Source organism: Mesocricetus auratus, unplaced genomic scaffold, assembly GCF_017639785.1.
Source record: "Mesocricetus auratus isolate SY011 unplaced genomic scaffold, BCM_Maur_2.0 Super-Scaffold_4256, whole genome shotgun sequence".
NCBI lineage: Eukaryota > Metazoa > Chordata > Mammalia > Rodentia > Cricetidae > Mesocricetus > Mesocricetus auratus.
In genome coordinates this window covers 106,740,037-106,763,606 of record NW_024429182.1, presented here as the reverse complement: position 1 = coordinate 106,763,606, position 23,570 = coordinate 106,740,037, and the positions used below count along the sequence as shown (strand labels likewise).

General features: G+C 37.1%; 1 protein-coding gene across 7 annotated transcripts in view; it reads left to right on the top strand.

Moving 5' to 3' along the window:
* The window catches only part of Dlg2 (discs large MAGUK scaffold protein 2), a 1,919,116-nt gene that overhangs the window by 1,035,258 nt on the left and 860,288 nt on the right, over positions 1–23,570 (top strand). The window contains exon 1 of one of the 7 annotated variants that reach the window (XM_040732028.1): positions 12,561–12,910. The exons of the other annotated variants lie outside the window; for them this stretch is intronic. Coding sequence (XP_040587962.1) covers positions 12,833–12,910 — 78 coding nt within the window. The 5' untranslated portion in view covers positions 12,561–12,832. Of the gene's footprint in view, positions 1–12,560; positions 12,911–23,570 lie in introns of those variants that run through there. 7 annotated transcript variants of the gene reach the window in all.

Below are 23,570 nucleotides of genomic sequence, written 5' to 3'. Positions count from 1 at the left end.
TATTGATGTCCTTGTGATGCAGGGAAGACAGGAGACATAAACCCAAAATATGTTGCAAATACTTGCACTGTTGCTAAATATTAGATGGTGGCGGAAGTGCACAAGTGTGAAATTTCATTAGGAAAACATTGCTGTAGGTGAGAGCAAAAAGATAAAAGTTGGTTAGAGAGAGTAAAAAAGGAAACAAAATGATTTTTTCTAAATTGTTCCAGTTTCTACTTCTGCTCTTCATGATAACTTACTTATAAGGAATAATTTTATAGTTCTCCCTCTTAAGCCAAAATAGGGCAAGTTTAATATGCCAAGTATTCTTTTATGTTGTAGTAGCTTTACTAAGATATGATTGGTGTATGCAATAAAATGTACGTAAGTGCAATAGATTTTGACATATATGTACATCTACATTCCTGTCACCACAGTAAAGATAATGACTACATCCATCTTTCTCTAATGTTTCCTTATGCTTTCACAAACTTTCTTTTCTCTCAAACTATCCATCAGTAGCAGTCAACTACAGACAGTTTTGTTTGCTTTTTCTTGAATTTTTATGACTACAATCATTCAGTGTGTGATTTTTTAAAAATATTTGATTTATATCACTCAACTTCATTATTTTTTAAGATGAATCTATACTATGATTGATTCCTTTTTCTCACTTAGTAGTATTTCATTCACAGATATCATACGCTTTGGTTATTCATATGTTCCAGAGGGTTGTGTTTTTCTTGTTTGGGACTATTACAAATATTGCATTTGTGACTGTGTGTCACACATAACCTTTCATTTTTCTTAGGCAAACACCAAGAACAGAGTTGCTATGTCATACTGTGTTATATGTTTAACTTTTAGGGAAGCAGCAGACTACTCTAAAATGCTTGCACAACTTTATGTTGCCAAAGCCTCCATTCCTTTCTGCATCTGCAGCTTCTTTATTTCACAGGCTGGAAACTTCCCAGAGTCAAGTTGACTATAAAATCACATTCTGTGGGTAAGCAACTGTGATCCCAAGTATATGAATTTCCCCCCATCTCCTGCCTTTCTGGCTTACAACGGTCTCTGGAATTTCAGTTCTGCAGTAATTACTGCACATTAATGAAATATCTATTTAAGTGGTATTTCTATTGGGCTTTGTTTATGTGTTGCTAGGTAGAGCCATCTCAACTCAGTTCTCCTGAATTCTCTTTTCTGTGAGGCAAATTTGGGAAGCACAGCCTCTGTATGACTTCGTTAACCATGAGTAGAATCTTTCTTGTAGTCTTTCCAACTTCTCTGAGAAATGAATTTTACAAAGACTTTACCAGAACCAAAGAACATGACAAGAAAAAATATAAAGCACAGAGAATAGCAGCAGGTTTCTAATCCCAGCACAGCTAGCGCATTTATAGGGGCTGTGTGCCTGCTACAGGGGAAACGAACATTTCATTTGATAGCATCTTCCCATTCTGGTGGAGAGGCAGAATCCTAAATCAGGGTATATCAGGCATTCAATTGGAGTCACTCTTAGTCAATAGCTTGCAGTAAAATTAATTTCTGATTCTACTCCTGTATAGAATGATGTCAAAATTAGGTACATTCTGTACTTATTTGAATATTGAATAAAGTAAACATTAATCATTTGAATCATTAACATTGTTGTTAATTTTAATAAGCTTTTTGGCCACATGATACTTAGAACTCAAAATACAAGCCTTCAATGTCTATATGTACATGGACTTCAACATATTTTGAGCACTACTTGTCCTTAAATATATCGATCCCATATTATGCTTCTCATCTTTTAGGTTTCTACATTGCTCCCCAGTTTGAGTCAAGTGAAATTCCAGTATTGACAGTGCCATTATATAGGCCTCTCTCCTCTATATGCTTTAACACAGTGCTTTCTCAGAATTCATCATCTAAATAAATCTGGAAACTATACATTAAATATATAATTATAAGCATGAAGTTGTTTGTGGACTTTGTCTTTGAGCCATCACTCAAATACAGTCAGTGATAGAGATATTAAATTCAATTTATATGCCAATAACTTCTTTAAAAGTCTAGACAATTTACCTACCAGCTGACTCAAAGCCTCTTAGATGCCTAAAAAATATGTTTGTAAGACACCATGTCCAGTGTCTTTTTTCCCTAAACTTAACTTCTTTTTTTCCTAAAAAACCTACAGCATTTTCTGTCTTCTCTGCAATCAGTAGTGAGCGTAACCTTTGTACTTCTCCACTGAAACAGTTTTGAAACAGATGTGCTGTGTGTGTCTCTCTCTACACCCAGTACAGGAATACATCTGTTACATCCATTTTTAAAACATAGATGGAACCTAACTACTGATTTTAAATTTCTGTATATATTAGTTTTGTCTAACTTGCTGTTCCCTTTGATCTTGTGAAAGTAATCGTTGTTAATTGCTTTGCTGCTCTGAACCTTGACTGCCTACTGTCATAATTTTCAAAGTAGCAGTGAATGCAGGCTTGAAAACACCAACACTGTCTATCATATTTGCTGTCTGAAATTACTTCTCGTGTCATTCATAGCAGAAGCCATGGGGATTCACTTTTTAAAAATCTGAATTTAGAATATGTTATCTTTAAATGTTTATATTAATTCTATGAGCATTTCATATCTTGAATTTTGGCCATGTTCATCTACATCCTCCATCCTCCATCCCTATTTCAGATCCAGCTCCCCTTCATCCATACCCACCTAATTTTGTGTCCTCATTCATTTTATTTGAAAATTCACTGAGTGAAATTCAAGTTGCCTATATGCTCTTTAGTGTATGCTTTTCCTCTGGAGCATATTATTATTAACAGATGTTATGCCATCAATGAAAACTGATTCTTCATTTCCCAGTAGCCATCAATTACCTAGAGCTCCTCAGCTAGAGGTGAGACTTTATTCTCACCCTCCCCTCTCCATGCTGGGAGTTTTTCAGCTTGAGATTTGATGATTTTGTGCATTCTCTGACAACCATTACCTTTTGAGTTCCTATGTGCAATTGCCCTATTATATCCAGAAGATATTTTTTTCCTTGTAGTCATCCACTGCCTTCACTCTTACAGCCTTTTTGCCATTTCTTCTGCAATGATCCCTGAGCCTTGGGAGAAAAAGAATTGGATGACACAGATGCTCCACTTAGGGCTGAGCATTCCACCTCGAGTTTCTGTGTTAATTGTGGTCATATGCATGAAAAAACTTCTCTCATGAGATTTGAGATATGCACTAATCTTTAGGTATATCTGGAAAGTCATTATGAATCAGTTTAATTCTGTGTCCCACCAGTAGAGTAGATTCTCCCCTATGAACTATGACTTGTCTAGCCACATGTTGTTGACTCCAATAACTGTTCCAGGTGGGAGTTCCATCTTGTGGAACAAGCGTCAAATCCACTCTGAAAGTGGTTAGTTACTCCTATGACATTCGTGTCACTAATTCCCATTGGGCGTACCTTATCAAGTAGGTTGATCTTATAGCTCACAGTATTCACAGTTGGATAATATTGATGTTTTTCATCAATGTGCCAAAATTAACCATATATAGTACCATTTTTACCTTTAATTGTTTTCACTTTGTCTTTAGTATGTACCATGCCTTTCTAAAGTATGAATAAATGTTAATTTGCAATTTGATTCTTTTAGAATAGGAACTTTCCTGTGAATTGCATTTCAGTATATATTGCTATGTATCTTTCTTATTGAATCATTCTTACACATAAAAGGAAGTGTTTGTGTGTGTGTGTGTGTGTGTGTGTGTGTGTGTGTGTGGTGTGTTAGTATATCACGACCCTTTCATTTATCATATAAATGAGGAAATCCTCTCAGGGCACAGGATAAGTTCCTAGAACAATATGAAGAATATATATCAATTAGCGTGCATCAACAAATCTACATTTCAAAAAGTAAAAAAAAATACCTAGTTATAAGAAAATTTACACAGGTAAAAGACTCAAATCACTAAGTTGTGTTAATGAAAGTTATAAATAAAATCTGAAAAGCACCATAAAGTGACTAAAGAGACAGGAAAAGAAACTACAATGAAAGAAGGTACATGTGGGGGTCCTCTTTCCCTCTGGGTCTGTTAACCACCAGGCTGAGAGGGGAAAGAGGCAGGTAAGGCAACCAAAAACTTTGTAGTCCATGGAGACAGCCCTCTAGAAGACAGATGTCAGTGAATCAGCCTGATTTTATTCCAGAGTATGAGGAATATGTAGGACTGGAGATCCTGAGGACAAATCCTAATTTATTAATATTAAGTGGCATGCTCCTATCACAGGACCTAGTATGTGGCAGTAGGATCCTCCAGATAAGGGCAAGTAGAGAGCAGGAAGCTTTGCTGGAATGGGGAGCTCCATTCTGCCAAGCTATTAAGATAAGCTGCTAGGCCTTGGGGACGCTGTGACCTTTGAACAGTCAGCAATGTCTTCCCACAGGGTCACTATAAAGCAAAATCCTGTTTTTACCTCCAAGTTTCTCTAAGTTCCATTGGCTCAATTGTCCCCCAGTTTTTCTTTCCTGCTTTTCAATCTAAAGATTACTTACGTATGAGATTTTGAAGATTTGATATCTTTAGTTAACCCTTCTTTCACTGATGAACTAAACGTTTCTCACTAGGAAACTTGACATCTACAAGACACTTCATTAGGAATGAAGAAAACAATGATGGGAAGATACACATGGTCTCTACATTCCTAGCATGGCTCACAAAAAATATACTGAATGATTATTTTAAATGCAGTAAGTCTGAAAAATAATGGTCTTGGCTGAGCGAGTCTATAATCTTTTACCTGTCAAGAAGAACAATACAGAACATTCCTTTGTTGTTATTTGACTTTATTTCCACCACCGTCACCCTAAAAAGCACACACCCCCTTAAAAAAACATTTGTTCAAGAGGAATGCATACTCCCATTGCATCCTCTCCACTTATTTTCCCTAATGTCTATGTCTCCCATGATCCTCACAATAATATTTATGAGCATGGGCTAATTACAGACTAGATATATAGCTTCTCTGCCTAATCTTCTTCTATTTCTCAATAGTGTCTCATTTTCTAATTGTTTTACCTTTTCCTAATAAATAGAATACGCTACTTCATTTCTGTAGAATTTAGTTTTTCCCCTCTGCAGAAGTAAGATATTATAAGACTCATAAGTTTCTTGTGAGGATCAAAAGGGATAAGTGTATTTCCTAAAGTGTGATATAATTCCGATAATACAAGGCTAACATTTCTTATAAGTCACCAAAATGCAGAGATACTTACACTTTGCTGTTTATAGCTACACTATTCAATAGCTGAGTTATGGGGCAGCTGAAATGTCTATCCACATAAGAATGGATAAAGAAAATGTTTTGTGTATACACAATGAAATTTTATCCAACTGTAAAGAAAAATGAAATCATGAATTTTGAAGGAACAGATCATTGTTTGAAGACAAATTCAGGAAGACAATTAACTGATACATAATATGGAATTAAATTTTACCTATATTTTATTTATGTTTATAAGTGATGAAAGAAGGAAGAAGAGGTCTAAAAGAATGGGAAATGATGAAGAGAGGGTAATTGGGATATACATAGCATGAAAGTAGACCAGTTGAGATGGAATAAGGCAACCAGAAAAAAAGAGGAGATAAATAAGAGCAAAATATAATTACATACATATATTTGCTACACTAAAGCTTTCTTTTCTATATATAAATGCCCCAATAAAACTAACTATTTTCATGCCAACTTTAACAATAAATAAACACTTGAACTTCAATGGAAATTATTAAAGAAATTATAGATAAAGTATTATTGTTCCATTTTCAGTTCACTGTGATTTCTAGGTTTTATGTATAGTCCTAGGAGTATGTGTGTGTGTGTGTGTGTGTGTGAGAGAGAGAGAGAGAGAGAGAGAGAGAGAGAGAGAGAGAGAGAGAGAGTGGGGGAGATGAAAGTAGAATCAAAACCATCTAAAAGCACAAGGAAAATTAGTGGGAGAGAGGAAATATGAAGATAAAGTGACAAGATTTTCAAGTTATAATATGTGCCTGTATGGGACAATTGAAATTGTGTGTGTGTGTGTGTGTGTGTGTGTGTGTGTGTTATACCACATATATCAAGAGTTCAAAATATAAGCAATAAAAAAAGCTGTACAATGAAAAAATTTAAATTAAGTAAGCTCTAACAAGGATAGTATATTAATATATCCTAATAGGATAATGCTAAATATCAGGGTAGCTGTCAGACAGATGTGTACATTTCTCCCAATACAACAGTCATAAGAAATTGTGGCATAATACATTCAGAATGCTAAGGAAAATTGATGGAGAATGTGACAATCACTATTCTATTATTCAAGTATAAGGTGAATAAGGACACTGTAGGCCAATACTAAAAGACTGTTCAATTATCACAGAAATTTGGTTCTGAAAGACTATTAAAATATGAACATGTATAAGAAAACTTTTAAGTGAGATAGAAAAATGGAAATGGTAAAATAAAGGGAAAATCAATGGCTTGTCAGACTGACTGAGAAAAGTTTGATTGCAAAAGTTTTTTTCTGGAGATGTTGAGAGCATAAATGACCGATTTGATAGTGTATGAAGCTACATTTTCAAGACAGAGTAAAGCCTCTTACTACGATAACACAGGAGGTTGGGCTACAATAGAAGTGCTCAGCTACACAGTAAATGGGCTATTGAGTTCAACATGGTTTAGTGTTTACTAATATAGTTAATGTGATATTGGTACAAACAAAACAGATCAGTATAAAAGGGTCCAGAACCTAATTACATACACACATGTGATATACACATAAGACATTGGGCTATGACATAATAGTGAGGAAAAGACAAGGAACATCATTTTTTTTTTTTTGGATTTTCAAGGCAGGGTTTCTCTGTATTGTTTTGGAGGCTGTCCTGGAATTCACTTGGTAGACCAGGCTGGTCTCAAATTCACAGAGATCAGCCTGCCTCTGCCTCCCAAGTGCTGGGATTAAAGGCATGTGCCACCAACACCCAGCGAGGAACAGCATTCTTAAATACCAAATAAATAAATAGGCAAATCTGGCTGGGCACATAGAGAAGACCTAGATTCTTATTGTTTTCTAACTTGAAAAATGAATGTGAACATACCTTTGAAAAGCACAAGTTTACATTATCTAGAAGAAAATAGAAAATAATATATTTTCAAATTTAGAAGTGAAAAACATTTTTAAAATACAAAATGTACAAACATAAAGAAAAGCATAAATGGATTTCTGTACATTTAAATATGTATGAAGGTTCTGGATGGTAAAGCATGAAATATATCAGATAATAAGATCAAATATATTTAAAGGCTGAGATACACAGAGGACCAAATTCTTCCATAAACCAACAGGAATGCACCTCTATTATAAAGTGAGCAAAGACTATGAGCAAACGGAAGCTCAAATAGCCAATAGACATGTAAAGGTTCCAAGTCTCACCGCCAATAGACATGTAAAGGTTCCAAGTCTCACCAGTAAGTACAGTATACACCAAGGACTGAGCGTAAAGTTCACTGGTTGAGTCCTTACCCAGAATGTGTGAAGCCCTGGGTTGGATTCCCCACTACACAAACATACATACACAGCGCACCATAACAAGGCTACAAGTTGACAACGTGTTATGAATCATGCCTGGTTAGACTGTCGTCTAAAATACAGGACTTATAAAATAATAATGAATAGCCAGGCGGTGGCGGTGTACGCCTTTAATCCTAGCACTTGGGAGGCTGAGGCAGGTGGATCTCTGTGAGTTCGAGGCCAGACTGGACCTACAGCCTCCAAAACAATACAGAGAAACCCTGTCTCGTAAAACCAAAAAATAATAATATTAATAATAATGATGAATATAAGAGAGCACTTGTTGGTGAGCTAAAAGATGAATATAGTCTGTAATCACCAGCTGTATTTTGAAGTATCTAGAAAAATCCTATATGCATAAAGAGATGGTGCAAAAATGTTGATGGAGAATTAGTTTTAGATGAAGTAGATAGAGTACAGTTTGGTGAGAAGACTTGCCCATTTTTAGAATAGAATTTCTGTAAAAATATTTTTTAAAATGATGCTAAGATATGAAAATGTTTTAAATCTATAAAGTAGATTTCTGGCCAGGCTAGGCCCCACCTCCACTTCAGCCCCAAATGATCACACAGACTTATATTAATTATGAAACTGTTGGCCATTGGCTATGATTTCTTATTGTTAATTATTAACCCATTTCTATAATCCAAGTATTTCCACGTGGTCTTCTCTTCCCAGAGAAAGGGTCCGGACCTGTTACTCCTCTCATGTCCTATATGGTGACTGACTTGGTGTGTCTGCAGAGAAGAGAAGTATATATTCTATATATAGAGAGAATCAGCTTATATTCTCATTCTGCCTTGCTATGTCACTTCCTGCCTATCTGTACAGACCTCCAGACCTCTATGGTTAGCTAGTGGCAGTTTCTACCCAGCTATGTCACTTTCTGGGATCACATGATGACTTCTTTCTGCCTACACTTCCCAGAATCCTCCCCAAACCCTAGTCCTATCTATCTTGCTGCCCTTTTGGCCAAAAGTATTTCATTCATCAACCAATAAGATAAATGTATGCACAAAAGACATCAAATTATGATATATATATAAGTATATCATTATCAAATAATTAAAAGAAAAGACTGATGAGAGAGTAAAACATTGCAGAAATATTTCTGATAATTTTGAGAATAGAAAAATAAATGTTAGCCCTCTTATAGTCAGTCAATGGAATTATTGTTTGAATAACCCAAATTTTTTTGACACTTGTTCCTAACTGATTGTGTCTTTACTTCTGTGACTAGGTCAGCTGGTTCACATAGACATTGAGGTACATGCAAGTTCAGACTGACCATCATTTCTCTTAATCATAGGACTAAACATAGAGGAAGTCTTGGATCCTTTTTTTCAAAATTTATATCAATATTAATTTCTGTGTTTTCATTGCTAGTTTTTCTTATTAGGTTTATGTCATATAGAAACTGAAAAGCACCTATTTTCTCCTGGAGTCTCCAAGTCACAAATAGAAATAGCATCATTCTACATTGAAATTTATTACTTTATATGCTTCATGAGAGGAACAATTGCATTTTATTTATTTAGCACTCCCTAGCATTTGGCATGCAGTATGTATGCACTCAACAGATTTTAACGGCACTGAATTGTTCACTTTTGCAATCACACAAATGATAATGGGCAAGGTTTACCATTTATGTTATTTATCTCATAATAAAAAATGAATAGATCAAAATATGATTGTTTCCTTCTCCTCCCTAACCCTAGCCCTAACCCTAACCCTAACCCTAACCCTAACCCTAACCCTAACCCTAACCCTAACTCTGTGCAGAGTAAACTTACATCAAAATCTTGGCATTTCTGTGAGTTAATGGTAAATATATTTATCATCTTTTACTTCAAAATTATATCATGTAATCTCATACTTGCTGTTTACTAATTGACTAAAGTCAAGTGCTAGCTATAAGTTATCATACACTCATATGAAATATGTATAACACCAAACAAAAATATGTATAGGAATTCACTTTTTCATTCACTCACTTGCACTTTAAGATGCTTTTTCTTAGGTTTAACAGTGAATCTAAACAGATAATAATGTCTAAAAATTAGTTTCTTATACTGCTTTTAAATAGTATGTAGATAATGTTTTTTAAATGTCACTAATATTCCAGGCAGAAAATTGTAGTTGTGGAATACCTAATGGCTTGACTTAAGCATTTTATTGACCTTGGATATTCAGATGGATCACACAGGTGTGTGTGCCTCTGTGTGTGTGTGTGTGTGTGTGTGTGTGTGTGTGTGTGTTGAAGTATGAACCCAAAACTGCTTAAAAAAATAATGTTGCATCTCTAACTCAGCTGTGATGGTAGGCTTCTGCCATGTGATAGATAGTAAAGATGAAATTTTGAAGTCAAGGGTCTGTCCAGGTGGTAATCATATGCAGATGGAAAGTGTTAGAACTATCTGTCTTCCTAACATAACAGTGCAACCGTGCTGCAATTAATTTATCTTAATCAGCAGAGCAGTGGTTAGAGACAATTACGATTAACTATAGGCAGCTGCCTTCCTGTTTATATGAGAGAGCCCAGGAAAGACAGTTATATAAATATGGTAGTGAATGTATTCAATTGACATTATATCCATATTGCAACTGAAAACTTACAATATCCTAATGACATTCAGTCTTTCTAATTTTTTTCTGCGCTGTCATAGACACATTTAAAAATAAATTTATATCATCCACATTTTGATGAATACTTGTATAATGCAAGCATGCACCCTGACAACTAGTGCCTTCCTCTATATTTGCATTCTGTACCTCCAACTGTCTATTTAATGAACACTAATTACTGTGAATTTTTCAACTAAATCTTTGGTGGTAAGCAGCATTTATTTTCTGAAGGATTCCATTCTGGAAAAGTGAATAGAGCCTTCAAATCAAATGTGTGAAGGTTATTAGAGGCTGCCTAACAGTAAGATCAGTAAATAACATGGAGAAAATTCTAAAGCTCTGTCCTGCTCCTGCTTCCATAATTAAGGAAAATTCAAATTTATAGGAAGAAAATGCTTAAATGATTGTTAGGCCCCTCAGAATACATGGACATTCCTTGTTTCACCTCATGGCATCTATCAGTGGCTTGAAGTTTAGTACCTTCTCTTATTCTCCATTAACTGATTCCATCTTAAAATGTTACAAGAGAATATTCTACTCATTAATTTAAGGTGGATATTTTCCTCCTAGCCTTTAATATCCTGTGCTTTATTCTCTTACTAAATACTAATTTAACTACAACATGGCTTGAACAAAATTACATGCAGAAGTAATGAATCCCTTTTGCATCACAGTCACAATGGGTAAGCTGTGGTCCTGTGGAGAAGCCCTTTGAAACCTAAGCAGGTGCTATCATGCATTGAATTGTTGACTTCCCTGGTATGGTACCTTTCCTCCAAGGAGTACAGTGTACTGTGTTGAGAACTTTTACACAGGGGTTGCCTAAGAGTGTCAAAAGGAAATGAAAGGAAAATAGTGCTTGTAGGAAGCAAGAACACAGAGCAAAAGAAATAGTTATTGGCAAAACCAAACCCTGGGTAGCACCAGGCATGCCAAAGAAGGTTGAAGGAGCCAGGCTACCCTGAGGGGCCCATAGTTGGCTTTTTAGAATACTGAATAATTTTATCACAGCAATAGAGCATTCCATTAAACTCTCATGTAAAAAGACCCACAATTAGAATCATAGCACAGAACATGGCCTTAAGAACCGTCTACCAGTTTACTTGATGTATAGATCAGCCAAAGAGAACAAATAGAAACAAAATCAAAGGCCAGAAACAGGACCATGCATCTATTTTTTTCAATAACTGTGCGGAGGAGGTTCCAAGCACACAGTCCTCTGGACGTTACTAATGACAACCCATACTGCCTAGTTCCACCTCCAGTTGCTTCAAAGGTATCCAACACTCAACAATGTACTTTTTCAATTGACAGCGATTCCAGCCCTTTTGAGGGACAGACCTCAGCCACCTTGCACAAACCTACTGCTGACAGTGTCTTTGCTGAGAGAAAGGAATTCTCTTCTAAGTGATTGCTGTTGTGCTGATCATCTTTGATTCATGTGTGCTTACCTAGCTGCCAGGTCAGCTAGGAATGGCTTGATGGATGGAAAGAAGTTTATGTGTCTGTGTGTAATCTTTTAGTGCAACTGGCAACAGCCTTAAGCATTATCTTTCACTGGGGGGAATCACTGTCTCTTAAAATTGACTTTACCCTAAAACTACCTGGCACAATAGTTTAAACTCTATTAAGATAATTGAAGTTGGCAACCCCTTCTGTAGAATCAAATGAGAAATTTCTTCAAAGAAATATGCTTTAGGAGCTGCCATTAGTCTGCTTTTGCCCAGGTGATATCAAGGATGTCACTGCAAGTAAAGCTGGTGGAGAAGGACTAGTTTCAAGGCAGCATTAAGTTACTTTTCACTAAAAATACATAAAACCAATGACTTGGAAACCAAGGATCTTCACTGGGGCATTTGGGCTGACACATCAATCTAGTAACTTTGCCCTTTGTCCTGGGTCAGTCTCCTAAGAAATAAACTTCCTTTATTGCAAGTTGTGGACAAAGATGTAACTTTCCCCTGGACCAGATGAGTTGAAAATGGGGAAGCAAGGGATGTTTTATCTGGTCATCCCAGCAGTCATCTTGGATAATGTGATTGGGATTTGGGCTGCAGTGACACCTGTTTGTTTTCCATGGCCAGAACCATAGTGCTCTGCCTCTCCCTGGTGCCCAGCCACTTTGGCATTGTCTGGTATACCTGTGAGACTGTGAATGTCTCTAGGTGGCCACTGCTGCCTTCGCATATTGTCAAGACAGAGGGAAGCCAAACAGCCAAGCGAGGCGTGCAATTGGAGTGAGAGCCAGAGGTGTGCTGCCTCTGTGGAGTCAACTGCGGCTTCTCTTCTGTCTCACACACATGGAGTTTGGAGCTGAAGAACCAGAACCGCAGCCCGACACTTAGCCAAGTGAATGCTTGTGAGCCGGCTCTGAGGGCTGCTTCGCCTCTCCCGGACCTCCTGCTGGCAGGATGTAAATATACCTGCAGACCGGCCAAACAGGACTGCCTTTCCCCCCAACCCCTCCCTCCTCCCACCCTCTTCCCTGGCTAACCAGCATGAGAGGCTCGGAGAAAGCAACAGCCCGCAAGTGACAGCTCCAGCCGGATTCCGCTCGGCTCAGCCTCCGTGGGAAGTTGATTGTGCAGAGGCTTTCATTGTGAATCTCCGTTGGCATCGCTATGTTTGCATCGATCTGGTATGCCAAGAAGCTGGGTCGCAGGTTCGTGCACAATGCCAGGAAGGCGAAATCAGAGAAGGTATGGGATGAGTGGGGAGGAAGATCGCCTTATGGATGTGCCAAGTGCCTGCTCTGGGCTCTTGGTCTGAATACAGACGCAGCCTTTATTCGCTGGATGTGAGAACCTGCCTCACACTGGGAATGTGGTCCATGCCACTTAGGAAGGGGCAACTCTTAGAGAGTCTAGTCCTGGAGAGAGGGAAGCATTCGGGGTTGATCAGGATCACTGGCTATTCAAACTGTTTGCTGAAAGCAGCTATTGAGAGAGAGGGTCTCCACAGAGTCAAGTCTTTCCTGGCATCGCATGGGATGGAGGCAAGAGAGCAGCTGCAGTCTGTGCTTGTTGGGGGAGCTCACTATTAAACTTGTTGCTGTACTGCATTATTTTTATTGCTGTGATCTTTGGTTCCCTGGGAGCATTATAAATACCTATGTCTTCCTATAGCACATGTGTTCTAGTCTGGGTCCTGGGAGACTTAAAGTAACACTCACCAGACCTCACAGAAGTGTTCGATATTGTTCCCACTGAAGAAAAATCTTCATTACAAAAGTGTTTACGATGAGCATGATTTCTGTGTTCAATGGGCTCCAGGTCTCTGTTTAATGAATGGCTTTGTGTTCCTTGCATTTTGCGGGATGAGTTTCCAGAGAATCTCTGTACAATTTGACCCCGGTAGTTTTGTTTCTCTAAGAAACTGAGATGGCCTCTAAGTCCCAAGATACATTACAAACCTGAACATAATAGAAGATATTGGTTTACATCTTGAGTTTTTCCAATGCTTTCCGGGGAACTGGCCAAAAACTGTCATATTTTGGAAATCAGTATCCAATTTGGTAGGCGCTGGGGAAACTTCCACCAAACCTAAGGGAATCTCGTGAAAATGCACATTGTCTATATTACTCCGAGGATGTTATTTTTAGCCCAGATCCTTTCTACCTTTCATACATTCCTGAGACTGACTGAGGATGGCTCTCAGGGTTTGTGGTACTGTTCTTCTCAACTAAAAAGATGCAATTGCTAAGGCATTTTGTTTGTTCTGTCAGACTAGGGATGTTGATAACACACAAGAACTAAAGATAAACCAAAATAGGATTGCAATGTGAAAAGAGAAAAATATCCTTTCTCTTTAGGGCTGTAGCCTTTACCAGTTTTAGGATCCAAACCCTGTCACATGCTGCCCAGCTTGTTCTTCACTGACCCTTTTAATGGATGGGTGGATGGGAAGGCTTAGGATAACATAGGTCCCTTTCCCATTTTATATGTCATAAAGTGCCAAGTTACCATGTTTCAATACATTTGATTGGGGGTCTCATTTATGTGCTTCTCGAGTAATTTTTAATGAAAGAGACTTACAGGAAGTAAAAGGACCTACTTAGAATTCTATTAGAGCACATTTTTTTTTAAAAATGTTTATTTCCATAAAAATTATAGGCTATGGATAACATGACTCTGAAAGGCACAGGGGGATAATGCCTTCTGGCAAATTAGTATGCAGAGAAAAGTTGAGTCTTCCTGTGCCATTTAATTCAGGTTCAGACCTGAATGTGGGGACTAGCAGCTGTGTGTGAAGAACTTGAAAGGCTGTTAATCTAACAAAGTGACTTAGGCTCTGTTTGTTCAGTGTGTGGAGGTAGCAAGAAGGTCTCAGAAGGTCCTCTTCATTTCCAAGCTGGGTAATGCCTGGAACAGGCAAGAAGAAATCGAGAGTGAGGTTAAGGGTTCTCATTCTTTGTCTTACTCTGGGTGTAAGATGCATTCCCATCAGGGAATCAGCATCAGCTAAAGTTCTGCTTTCAGAGTGGTGAAGACCAAAACAAAACAAAATAAAACAGATGCATGCTAGGGCCCTGTGTGAGCCAACAGAGCTGGGAGGGACTAATTTTGAACACTAGGTGCTGATGTCTCATAGATGCCTTATTGTATTTTCAGAGTTCCTAGAATAAATTAAATGATAGGATACATAGAAAAATGTAGCCATTTAGTCAATGCCTGGTGATTGGTAATAGTTTATTGTGCACAATTTTAGCAAACGACATCCTTAAACAAATGATTATGAATTAGTATTTTCAGCTAAGAATTCAGTGAGATACCTTGAGAAGGAAGTTGATAAATAGTACCACAAGCTGCAGCAGTTCAAGGGATAAATCTATATTATGAAAGTGGTTGTCATTTTGCTATCCTTTAAGAAGTTTGTCCCCTGCCCCCATCGAATAAAGCCAATCTACATTAGTCGCAGTCCTTCCATCCTATTTTATCATTCAAAATTGATCTAGAAAGTATTTTCTCAAAGGATTAATTGGAGAGCTATTTAGTAATGCAAAAGCCTAAATGATATTCTAAATACAGAGTATGCCTTTATTTCTGGTTGTTTAGTCTATTGTTTGACCTCAGTTAAATTCTAATACATTTCCCCAGCATTGTATAATAAATGTCATAAGATTACCATGATAGTAACCTTATCAACAACCTCTGTCTACACACTATCCATCGATGAGCTGTTTATATGTAAGATTTAATTTTATCTTCATATACTATATGATATGCTATTTTTCTAGAATTCTTGTGAAGAGATTGACTAGCCCAAGGTCACAGGATTAGTAGTAACTATCAGTGCTGGAATTTGAACCCAAATCATTCTAAGCTATTTCAAAACTATATCTTTGGCTCTCTTGTACTGTCTACCACTCTTAAAGTTATCCAGGATGTCCTAATATGGTCTTGGCTAGATAAGTAAAGCATTGCTTCTTATCTTGTCCTTTTTCGTATTAGAATTCCCAAAGTCATAAAGTTCCCAAAATCAAAGTTTGGGATTTTCGCAACTCAGCTGTCACACTTCAGATAAAGTGAAACCTATGTCATATTAAATAGATAATTGCCTTTTCTACTAATGATTTTTCACTTTGTTCCCTCTGTTTGGACAAATGCAGCTAGGTGTTTCTTAGCAGCTATTATTCTCGATAAACAGCTTGTAATTGTCAAATTTAATAAGCTAAACATTGATGTTTGTACTCATTGATCTTCCTTATAGAATCCAAAAATATCTTTCATCAAAAGGACTTAAATTTTAGTCAATATAACTATGCTTCACTTTAAGAGTGGGTCAAAGACGTTAGCTAATTCACATTGCTATTTTCTTCAAAAAAATGAGAAGCAAAGGTTTCTTTGTTATTCTTTCATTGAAAAGATGGTTGCTCAGGCCAGCAAATTCTGAGAACAAAATTATCCTAAAAGTGGTAATGTGCACTCAGACTGCTTGATCACAACATAGCATTACCATTTAAATAATTATCCCCTCTCTTCTGAGATCCTTTGTAATTACATGAGAAGTCGCTGTTTCTCTTTTATGCATGTTGTGACATTTCACCTTAAATTTATTAATTTTTACCATTTCCAGATTGCTTTACTCTAAAAGGCTAGATGATATATTAAAGATACATTGAAAATGCAGTTTCAGGCCACACAAAAATGCCAGAATATTAAGGTACTTAAAGTTGTGACCCTTCCCTCAACTGTTTTTATTTTCACTTTTATGCTTTTTCACTCCTTTAAGGAGAAATATTGAAAAGTGCCTGCATGGGCACTTAGGGGAGACTAGTGTCAACATTCTTCACCTGATAGAAGTGACTATTGATAGCCTACCAGTGATATAATGGAGTCTGCACCCACTTTTCCCAACATTAGGCTGTATTTACCCTTGAGAACTTTCCCAAGAATTGACACACTAAAAAGCTCTTTCTTCCTTTCTAAATCTAGTACATTAATTCAGCATAAACTGGAGTAAAGGACAACTTAGTGATGAGCTTGTCAGCAGCATGTCCAAAAAGAAAGCATTATGACCTTGGTGATCATGGCAAAATGGAAAGAGCACTGCGCTTGGATGGGGACTTAACAGAAGGCATCAGCTAGTCTTGTTCTTTGGCATCCGGCCAGAAGCCAGACATTTGGCTTATGCAACCTCAGTGTTCTTATCTGTCAAATGGAGCTGTCACCTCCACTTTTAAGTATGGTGACCATAGATGTTTGGAGAGTGAAAGGGAAATCCTTTTCTACCTACTGCCATACCCTGCTCCCCTTCTATGAGCATCTACATTGAGAATAGTAACCTCTAAGCAAATTCTCAATTGCCCTATCTTTTATGTTAGATTCAAATATTTGACTTGACTTTTTCCACTAGCTATTTGATCCTATCCCTAACCTTAATTGTTTCTAAAATCTTGAAGGAATATCATCTTTAATAGGAAACTCTGTGGTCTCATGAGCTCAGAATGGATCTCCTCACATCATTGGTTGTGATCATCTTCATGTTTCTGTAATTCTCATTAGATTATTTAAAATAAGGATCCTTTCAGCCTTGTTCACCTGACTCATAGAGGCTAAAAGAATACTCATGTATGACTGCCTTTCCTAGTGTACTTTTTAACCTCTAAGTTGTCACCACTTGCAAGAAGAATCATTATTTATTGCACAGAGACAAAAAGGACAGAGAGTAGATCTGTGATGTAATAGTGCCTGTAAGATGTGTCTTCATTTTAGAACTGTTAAAATGTGACAAAGGCTCTGAATGGAGTATGGCACAGTGCTGAAGGGACAAATGCATTTTGCTTTAAGGATGAAACAAGTAAATATAAATAAACTGCTGAAAGATAGCACTTTCTACCTAATTACTTTCATCTCTTCAACAATAATAATGACAGTTTTCTTAGAGAAGTATAAAAACAGTATCAAAACATATCATACAGATGTTTCAGTACAGATAGAACTCTCTTGGCATTGTGGATCTTTTTCTGTACTTAGAAAGGTAAATGAAGAAGTAAAATGTAGATGAATGCTATAGCAGTGATAAATAAAAAATCAAATCATAATAGAGCCATGTAGATCAGGGAAGAGAAATCATAAAAAGCCTTCCAAACTCTCTAAATCTGTGCTGTGTGTGTGTGTGTGTGTGTGTGTGTGTGTGTGTGTGTGTAACATATGGAACAATGGATAGTACTTATTAACTTCATGCTATAGAACTTATTTAGGTAGGCAATGCTGGCAATGCTGTGTATACCCATATACTCTAAATTAAATATGTATTGCATTTCCTACATGTATGTAATGTTTTTAACCAATTACCTAGATGGCAACTTTGTTTTCCCTACAAAAAGTACATTTTGAAAAGTGATTTTAAATGCACTACCTGAATTTAGCTTGGGTATTAGAAAATATGCCCTGATGTGGATGATTCACAAGTCCTGTGTGCATGATGGCGTCTTCCTTGTCTCTGCTGTCTAATGAGAGATACAAGAGTAGTCTGACCTGGAAAGAGGGGGAAGACTGTGGTCCTCTCTCAAGTGTTTCCTGGAGCCTTCTGAGTCTCTGATCCCCAGGCATAAGGAGTAGTATGACTCAGCACCAGTGACAGTCAAGCTGTGGTGGCCAGGAAGACAGGTGTTTGTCCATGCTGAGTGAAGCCCTTTAAGTTGCCTCTTCAACCTCACAGGGAAGGTGAGTAGCTGTACCTGCTCTAAGTCCCTCAACTGCTGCCCACTCTAGTATTTATAAGGCACAGCTCTTGTCAGACCAAGAAACAAAGACAGGAGGAAAGAAAGAGGGTAGAACCTGCCAGAGGGCTAGAGAACAGGTCACATAACTTCTGAGAAACTCTTAAAAAGTGGTTAATGCATTTTGAGAAGTTTACTCAAGCACTGGGATGTATACACAACAATCCTTTATTTCATTTAGTTCTCACTTCTGTTTCCTGAGTTGATTTTTACCATCAACTAATGAAACTGAAAGGTGAAGTGTTAAGAGGCTGGACCAGATCATATTTGGTAGAGGTGGACTTCAGTGTCAGATATTACTGACTATAACCACATAGATTTTAGGCTTTGCTATACATCTTTCTTGTGATAGTCAGGCTGCTGTGTAGTCTCTAAATGACATCTGACTTCTCACTACAGGTTGTTCAAAGATCAGATAGCCAGATGGACTCACTTGAGTCTGGTTTATAGCAATTTGTTTGCAAGAAAAAATGTTTATTTTTTTGCCTTAGAGAGATCTTCCCGTGCAATGTGATGCTATATTAAGTGATGAAGATGGAGGAAGCTCCTTATCCAGTAAGATTACCTACCCCCATACTGCTATGTAAAAATAAGTAATATTCCAATTCCTATTTGTAAATACACTTCATGGCTGACTTTATTAGAGAAGCCTTCACACTTTAAATAATGCTTTGTTGTACTCAATAATTTTGTCTGTGTTACATAATTTCATTTCCTGAAACTTATCACTAAATCTTGAATTACTTTGACATGTTCGTATCTTTCATCTAGGACACTTGGCATCTAGGACTTCCTGAATGAATTACCCATGAACCCGGGAATAGTATGCCTGAATGTTGACTGGTTATATCCTCTCTTGCCTAATCTGTCTTGACTTGAGTTCTTCATCTGCAACTACGTTTCTTCACACTTTAATATTCTTAGATTTGTATTTGGTATAAAACTGCAGAATACTCAAAGGAAGACTTTGGACTCATTTTCACTTGTATACCTATCACCTAGCACAAAGTGTTGTGTTAGGAAAAGCAAGTCAAATGAATGTATGCAAAAGACCTAAAACTTCCTTGACTATTATTTTAAAGACTATAATGAGACTATACTAGTCTTCAAAGCAAGAGAAAGATGAGAGACACTGAATTTTTATTTCGTTCTTGCTACCTCTTTTCTTTGAAGATAGAGAATACGAGGCGGCTGGCAGTCTCATGTTTGAAGGATTAGTTCTCTATGCTTCTTACTCTTCATGCCACTGATAACCTGAATTCAGACGGACAGTAGCTAGTAGATCCTAATCCTTTTCAACTACTAACAATGACATGTCAAACTTTATCATTTCAGTTTTGCTCCACATGTCTCAAGACAGAGACTTATATGTGGGCAAGAAAAAGCATGTTCTGCTTTTTCTTTGTACTTTCCAAACCTGTACGTTCTAATTATTAGGAAATTTCTTATTCTACTAGATATAGACTGGATTATGTCCCCTTCACATTCTTACTTCAAAGTCCTCATTCCCAGTGTGACTATGTCTGAAAACAGGACTTTTTGGAAATTACAGTTAAATTATGTTAGAATGGTAGAGCACCCATCTGTAGGTTTTGTTACCATCTAATAAGAGGAAAAGAGAATTCTTTTCCCGGACCCCCAGTACCAACTCTCATTCTTGCTCATTGGCTCAATGTAAACACAAAAAGACTCCAAATGAAGAATGGAGGGTCACAAGAACCTAAACATTGCTGGAACTCTTACTTCAAAACAGTACAAATTTAATTTATATTGTTTAATTTACTGAGTCTATGATACTCTGTTTTGACAGCATGAGAAATCCGAGCTACAGCCTTCTACCATGATGGCCACATAGGGTGATATTTAATAAAGAGTGGTTTTCTGGTGCCAAACTTGTGTATCATCATTAAAGGAAGTAGGTAGCTAATTGAGTGTTGCTTTGAATCCAATGTAAGAAAGTTCTGGAACCTACAAAACCTCAACAGCATCAGTCTCATGTGATCTTTTGAAGATACAAAGGAAGGCTATTAAAAACAAGTTAGTAAGAGAGAAAGAGAGGGCACGGATAGTGAGAGAAATGGACCGCTGCCTTTGGATGATCCATTTGTTTGACATTCTTTTGTCAAACTCACAGAGCAAGAGAATGAATGTTAAATATTCATTGAGCAAACTTGATAAACTTTTAAAAAGCACTCATTAAATCTTGCTTTTCCTTCCCAACCCTACTTGTTACTATACAGCCCTGTTAGTAAGCTTCCCATCTGTCTTTGTTTCTTTTCATGTTGCTAGAGAAAAAATTACCTTGGTGAAAACAACCCAAAGAAAAAAGATTTTTTATTTCTCCTCACAATTCAAGGGTGTAGTTCCTCACAGTGGGGAAGTCGGAATGCCATGAGCTTGAAACAACTAGTAACATCATAACCACAATCAGGAATGAAGGTGGAGAAGGAACTCTGTTTCTTGGTTCCCTTTTCCTACTTACATAATGCAGGATGCCAGATAGGAATAGTGTCACCCAAGGTGGGTGGACATTCAGGCATGCCCATTGACCTATTTCTCACATGATTCTAGATTCTGTAAAGTTGATAACAGTAACTAAAAAACAATCTATGTGAAAACATACTTGAAAAATATCAACTGACATGAAGAAAAACTTATTTAGGTTTACTGTTTCAAGGGCTTCAGCTAATGGTCACTAAAATTCATTGTTTGGGGCTTATCGCCATAAGCCAGAACATCATGGAAGAATGCATTGTAAAGAAAAGTTGTTTCATTGCACTGTGGCCAAGAATGGTGAGAGACAGAAACAGCAAATATAACAACCAATACACCCTTCAAAGGTAGCTCTCCACCAATCTATTTCCTCCAAGTAGTCCTCAAGTCCTACAGTTTCAACAGCTAACCACAGTACATTCAGCTGTGAATCCATCAATAGAGTAGTCTTTTGATGAAATGATAGCCCTCAGGATCCAGTCACTTCCTTTAACCTCTATGAGTGAACACTCTTGCACCAGGAACCAAGCCTTCACCACTGAGTTTTTTGGGTGACACTTCCCATGCAAGTCGCAGCAAAATCACTTTGAAGTGTAAGCATAATGACCTACTCCTGCTATGAAAAGGGATTGAGACTTTTCACCGGGATTTGCAAGAAGAGTAGAGAGAATGAGAGCTGTCAAAATCAGGAGGCCATATAATGGAGTTGGTTCTTTTTCAGCATTGTGAAGGTATACCATTTGACAGGAGAGAGACTGATGATACCTTAGCATGGGAAGAAGGAAAACTAGTTTCATATAGGAGGGAATAGGTGTTCAGTCCTGTAATCTAGGAGTTGAGGGAATGATGCTTGAGAAGGTATAAGAACAGGGATTTTTTTCTTACTCCTTCATGTTTGAGAACCATTTAAACACTTTCTAAGTTTACTGTAGAGGTCACTTGTCACCTTTATTGTCTCCTGACCTTCACCTGTTTTTTTTTTAATCCTTTTTGACTCACTCAGAAACAATATTGCAGTTAAAGACTTTAGACCCATATGCAAATCTCACCTCACTGTTAAAGGACACTGAGTTCATTCATTATTGTTGCTCTCCTAAGTGACAAACAATAGCAACCATCTTGTGTTGGCTTTTTATCCTTCTTAAACATGCATGTAAGTATCAACTTTATTGTAAAAACCTTAACATCTCCCTCCTTCTCCACCCTTTCCTAACTTCTCTTCTTTCAATTTCATTACTCAACCTAGTTCTTATTCATTAATGATGCCTCTTTCTCTAGTACACCCTTGGGTTTCATAATGGACTTGCTTTCCCATCCTGAATTTATAGAATGAGGAGGTGTGTAATTATATCCCTGCTACTAAAGGGAGGAAAATGAATAGAACATTATTCTTTTTAAAAAAAGTGAAATTGTTACTATACTGTGGGTCAGTTTGGGTGTTTAATTCCTCACAAATAATTTTTTCTAGATCTTACAAACTGCTAATCCATCCAAGTGTACTAAAATCATGTTTGAAAGATAAATTCTCTTTATTTTAAGAATATTGAATGAAAACCTATCACTTCTCATTTTAAGGGAAGTGATATATTCTGAGTGACTCAGGTTCCATGGATAGATGGACCACATTGTTTTCCAATCTTATTTCAGTCTCATAAAAGCAGAAGACTTTCATAGGCTTTCAGAACTAGAAAGGACCTTTGTTTTATAGGTGGCAACTGCAACAATAATGAACGCTTCCAAAATGGGTTGTGGGTTGCTACTATTATATGACTTTACATATTCTGACTCAGTCAGTTTTCATAGTCATTAAAGTAACATCATGTCTACATTTTTTCTTTGAGGCACAGAAAGGTCAATTTGTGAGTCAGAAGGCACACAGCCAGAATATTCTAAAGCAGGATTTAGGCATGGCCATCATAGATCCAGGTTCACATTCTCAACCATGGCCACATGTTACCTCTCAGAGAACAGGGAATTGGAGAATTCTGTTGTTGTTGGTATTTGTAACCACAGTTAAACTTGCATATTCCAAACTCCATGTGATCTGTCTGTATTTTCTACAAGCAAGGAGCAATTGCCAGGACTTTGATTTTGTTTTTCATTTCATAGTATCACTGCTTATATGCAAAATTTTGGATGCTGATACTGATAATCTATGATGTTATTTTCAGTTAAAAAAATGGCCCAACTTCACCATGACTTCAGAGATCAGTCGTAATAATAAAAAAAAGTCATGCAACAGGGTGTCATTTGTAGAAGAATTCCACACCAGTGGTTGCATTAATTGCTACTTTGGATGTTCCTGCTGTGAAGTGAATAGAGCCACTGTGGATCTATTTCTTAGAAATAAGCATCTTTATTACCTCTGCTCTGGGATGCATAGGTTTGAGATTTTTTTGAGGCAAATATCTTCATTAATCTGTTTCTTTTTTTCCATTTTCATCCTATCACTAATCCATTTTGTTGTTATAACTGCTTTAATGTCTTCATATTCATTCTATAAAGAATAAGGGATGTTGCAGAATTTTTTCTTTTTCTTTCTTTTTTTTGCCTCCTACTCTCTCAGCATGTAACATTTTGCCAACTCCCCAAGTGTAACATTATGAACATCATATTTAATTCAAATGCTATCCATTATTTTA